Raw genomic sequence first — 5,452 nt, 5'->3', positions numbered from 1 at the left:
CTTCAACTGACTCATTTACAAATATGTTTGAGTTGTTTCTATATATAGACGATGTAAGCTTTTATATGTTGGTGTATGCGGTGTTTTGTTAATTTTATCTAATAAGAGGACTGACAGCCGTGTCATCCTCTGCCGACTGGCGTCATCAGATGCGGTTACAGAGGGTTTTGCGTGCTGTCAGCACACTGTTCTCCCGGCTTGTCAGTTTTCATGACCTGGAGCCGCTAGTACACGGTCAAGTAGCTCCGCAATGGGCATCGCTAGACTGAGTGCCCCCCCCCCCCAACCTCCCCTTGCAATAGGGCACAGTGCATCTCAGCCCGGACGTTCATCCATCAGAGTGCCAACTACGCCCGACGGAGCTTAGACGGGAACCGGCGCATCCACTGCGGTACAGCCGTTGACTAGTAAGACCTAGTATCTAACCAAAAAAATGGTTCAAATGGCTCTGAGCACTATGGGACTCAACTTCTGTGGTCATAAGTCCTCTAGAACTTAGAACTACTTAAACCTAACTAACCTAAGAACATCACACACATCCATGCCCGAGGCAGGATTCGAACCTGCGACCGTAGCGGTCGTGCGGTTCCAGACTGTAGCGCCTTTAACCGCTCGGCCACTTCGGCCGACCTAGTATCTAACCAAAATGGCAATGAAATATTTAAGTGATGTGTGCGTAAGGGATGAGAGAGACATTAAAACTGCACTTTGATTGCTGCTTCTTGCTTCGACGATATTAAACAATAAGTACGATATTTCACTCGAAAGAAAGTGCCTTCTACAGGAACCGGCTTTGTATAATATACACTGTGATTCAGTAAGAACCTAATAAAAGATGGAATTTTAGAAGTGTATTATTTATTACAATGAAATGAACACCCTTAGTTGCTTACAGGCGTTGACATACGTCAACGGGGACAGATGAAAATGTGTGCCCCGACCGGGACTCTTACCTGGGATCTCCTGCATACATTGCAGACGCTCTATCCATCTGAGCCACCGAGGACACAGAGGATAGCGCGACTGCAGGGATTTATCTCTGGCACGCCTCCCGCGAAACCCACATTCTCAGCGTATTGTCCCGCACTACATTCGTAGCGCCCCTGCCCATTCTACTCATTACTCGCGGCGCGTTACCCATTCCCGTAAGAGTTCGGGCACTGTTTGTGCATTCGCACAGAAGAAGAAGATGGTCAAGTGTCCGGTGAGCCTTAACTATATATATCCAAAAGAAAAGTCAGTTCATTGCTTCAATTCCATCATGACGTTTAGAGGCATTTTTTTTGGAATTACAGGTGACCAGATTGTAGTAGATTTGTTCATGTACAGACATGGATTACACCAGTGCTAAAATGGTAGCGGAAGATGTGGAGCTATAGAAAAGCTATTGTCAGTTAATGGAGGTGAGGAACCGCTGTTCGCAAAATCTTGTGTTGTCACTTGTGAGAACGTAGGAGTTAACTAGCAGCAGCAGGGCAGGGTCGGGTTTTGCGTGGATAGCAGGAAAAGTGAGGCAGACCGGGCTGGAGCCGGCATGACTGGCTGGTCACCGCAGGGTGGCGCTGCGCTATATAAGCGGTTAACAGCGGCCGTCTGGTCACAAGGCGCAGCTCTCCGTCTGCCACAACCGCACCAGCATGGCTTGCAAGGTGAGGCAACCTCTCTCTCTCTCTCTCTCTCTCTCTCTCTCTCTCTGTCACACACCCACACACAAACACAGATCAGCTAGAGTACTCACAAGAGACCGACGTGGAGGAGATAGTAGCTGCGCGGGATTAGCCGAGCTGTCTCGGCGCTGGAGTCATGGACTGTGCAGCTGGTCCCGGCGGAGGTTCGAGTCCTCCCTCGGGCATGGGTGTGTGTATTTGTGTTTGTTACATAATTGAAGTTGCCGTAGGTGGTAAACGTTGGCTGGCGTTCATAACTCAGTACATATTCGTAATGAAATGTATCGAACGACCGTAATATCCGTCGAATCTGACAGAACGGTGCGTAGCTCTGTGTAGTGTACGGAGAGATCGTATTAAAGAACTCTGCGAAATTTGTAAAAACTGTCATATGATCAGTGCTTCCTGCAAACACATGCAACTGGTCCACATCATAAACAAATGTTTTGCCACGCAACAGTATGGTGCATTATTCGATCGTCAGACGATATTTCCGAGGTAGAACGTTTTACAAGTAATCCACTCATACAAAAAGGCACGTCAATTAGAAACGGTGCACTTTCATACTTTTCAACACTAAATTATCGCTGTTGGAAGTGTTACGTACCTTTGCATCTCCTACCACACACAGCTCTTCCAAATCTTGCACGACATTGTGACTTCATTCCAACTTATCTTACAAAGCCTCTACTAACTTACTAATTTACTGTGAAGTACTACACCGTAGCTTTCGTACGCTACTACGTTTCGTAACTGAAGCTACATTTCCAATAGATTTTTAACTGTCGTTATCACATACAAATTTGGGTCTCGTATCAGATAGGCTTTGCTTCATAATCTAACTCTACTGCTGTACTGCAAGTTTAAGTGGCAGATAAAAGAGCCTAGACAATGGTGTTACAGAAGCTGTTCAGACCTTTGAGAACTTTTGGGTGTAGGATGGTATAGATCAGTTTGTAACAGTCGAGATGATAATTAACTATTAAATATCTTGCTTGACCAAGGTTCAATTTTTTCTTCTTTTTAATCACCTCGTCAAGTGCATGTCTGCATTTTTCCTCTACCATTCTCGTGCCAGCAAAGTGGGCATCCGCGTATGGTAGCTGCGCAATCTGAGGCGCCTTGCCACGTTTCGCGAGGCTTCCTCCGTCGGAGCTTCGAGTCCTCCCTCGGACATGGATGTGTGTGTTGTCCCTAACGTAAGTTAGTTTTAGTCACATTTAGTAGTGTCTAAGCCTAGAGACCGATGCCGCCAGCAGTTTGATCCCATAGGAGCTTACCACCACCACAATAGCAAAGTGCCACTACGGTCGCCGGTTCGAATCTTGCCTCGGGCATGGATGAGTGTGATGTCCTTAGGTTAGTTAGGTTTAAGTAGTTCTGAGTTCTAGGAGACTGATTACCTCAGAAGTTTAGTGCTCAGAGCCATTTGAACCATATTTTGAATAACAAAGTGGCCGTTGCTTGTACTAAAATCAACAGAAACAAGTAAATCTCACTTCAGATTCATTTTAGCTGCGTTAAATACTTGCTTTGTTGGGAAAGTAAGAGAGCAAAACAGCTCAATTTAAGAACATCCATGATTAGTGCTCTGAAATAAGACCTTTGTCACGTATAAAAGGCAGCAAACCGATAACGCATTTCCTTTCAGCTTGTAGTGTTGGCCGCCCTGGTGACAATCGCCAGAGCCGGCTACCTGGGCGCACCCGCCGTCTACGCACCTGGAGCTCCCCTGGCCGCCCGCGCCTATGCCGCCCCCGCCATCGCCGCCGCTCCCATTGCCAGAGCATACGCCCCAGCAATTGCTGCCGCCCCCATAGCCAGGGCATACGCCCCTGCCATCGCCGCCGCCCCCATCGCCAGATACGCCGCCGCCCCCATCGCTAGGTACGCCGCCGCCCCCGCCGTCAGAGCCGCCCCTGTGGCCGTTGCCGCCCCTGCCGCTGTCGCCGCCGAGTTCGACCCCAACCCGCAGTACAGCTACGGCTACAGCGTGCAGGACGCGCTCACCGGCGACTCCAAGAACCAGCAGGAGACGCGCAGCGGTGACGTTGTCCAGGGCAGCTACAGCCTGGCCGAACCTGACGGCTCCATCCGCACCGTCGAGTACACAGCTGACCCCGTCAACGGCTTCAACGCCGTCGTGCACAGGGAGAGCGGAGCCCACCCCGCACCGGTCGTCGCCGCCGCCCCCGCCATCGCCGCCGCCCCCATCGCTAGGGCTGCTTACGCTGCCCCTGCGCTGGCGTATGGCAAGGCTTACCACGGCTAGATTCCTGATGCGTCATCTTTCACACTCATAACCATCATGTACAAATTTATATATTCGTAATTAAACATCAGTATCAAAAAAAATCCTACTCATATCAATTTTATCCAAGATGTAATTCTAGACTTGAGGGAGCAGCCACATTTCCTACGGAGTCGCTGGAGGCATTTCGCCATGCACTTTAAGAGCACTGTTTCTTGCTCCTGTAAACATCTGCATGGAAGAGGTTACTTGCTTTCACAATGCATGAAGCAAGGCTAACAGCTGATGCGTACAATATCGCAGGCTTGATTCCACTGATTACTGCAATACCACGAACTATATTGAACTGTTTTATTCTCTCCATCCTCGCCTGTACCAAATCTCGCTTTTTTTTTTTTTTTTATAACCTTCTCGTCCCGAGTACATTTGCATTTTACTTGTACTATTATCTGTTTGTCACGATTGGTTCCACGTCAGGAAAGTGGACATTGCTTATATTAAACTAATCCTCTACGTACATTTCATATTGCTATGTCCCATATTTCGCAAAGAGTTCCCAACCAGTATGAATGGTAACGCATTCAGCAGGATCTATAAGATCCATGCTGCCCTCTGCATTGCCACGATCTGTGCCGATGAACGATAGGAGTACAGGGAAAGGTGACTTGGATAGACAGAGCTGATAACAAAGCTGAGACGCAAAGAAACATAATCGCTCAGTAGTACTTCATTACTGTACTTCCTGATCGCAACGAGCCTTGGTTCATCTCAAAGACATTAAACCGTCAACCTGTTGGGTTTAATAATTCTGAGGACGATCTAATGAGAGCCACTCCAAGCAGTCTTCCTGTGACGCTTAGATAATTATGTCCCACTTAGTGCTAACTGCGTGGCATTTGCATGTTCAAATATGAGTTCTTTACTGTGACAGAGGTAGATGGATAATCAGAGCAGTTGAGCGAAGTTATCTCTGAATAAGAAGATAAGATAAATCCCTTCACACCCTCCAGATATTGTGCAGAAATCGAGAGTATATCAAACTTTTTGGGTCAAATTGAGATAATAATTGGCGCACAACCAATTATACAGAGATAAGGAATCAATCGTCGAAAGTGCACATTTATTGTGTTATGGGCATACAAAACGCACACTGCACAACAACAACGTAGCTAATAGTAACTGTTCAACGTGACAACCGCCAGCCTCAATGCATACATGGTAACGGCGCATGAAGTTCTGCCGCAATCTCACAATCATCGCTGGTGTCGGTTGTACCAGGAGAAAGGCTGCTTGGACCCTAGCAAGCAGGTCTTCACTCGTTTCTTTGAGGATTTCGTTCACCAACGTCTTGACATAGAGGAAAAATAGCAGAGCTGTGAGATCCATAAATCTTGCTGGCCGTGGGAAAGGACCTCTCCCTCCAATCCATCTATAAGGGTACATGTTGTTCAGATGCTCGCGGACCTTAGCATCGAAGTAGGCTGGTGAACGGACGATAACGGGTACAGCTTCCACAAACTCTGGCAACGTGTCT

The 5,452-nt window shown here is 47.7% G+C and overlaps 1 protein-coding gene across 1 annotated transcript; it reads left to right on the top strand.

The window, feature by feature from the left end:
- Positions 1–1,613: 1,613 nt before the first annotated feature.
- On the top strand, positions 1,614–3,990 carry LOC126162604 (cuticle protein 21-like). Its single transcript, XM_049919214.1, has 2 exons — positions 1,614–1,649; positions 3,319–3,990. The coding sequence occupies exons 1-2, from the start codon at positions 1,638–1,640 to the stop codon at positions 3,937–3,939; spliced, it is 633 nt and encodes a 210-aa protein (XP_049775171.1). The 5' UTR covers positions 1,614–1,637; the 3' UTR covers positions 3,940–3,990.
- The last annotated feature ends 1,462 nt before the right edge of the window (positions 3,991–5,452 follow it).

This window comes from Schistocerca cancellata, chromosome 2, assembly GCF_023864275.1.
Source record: "Schistocerca cancellata isolate TAMUIC-IGC-003103 chromosome 2, iqSchCanc2.1, whole genome shotgun sequence".
Classification (NCBI taxonomy): domain Eukaryota; kingdom Metazoa; phylum Arthropoda; class Insecta; order Orthoptera; family Acrididae; genus Schistocerca; species Schistocerca cancellata.
Note: the sequence above shows the minus strand (reverse complement) of the source record. Positions and strands in the feature narration are given on the sequence as shown.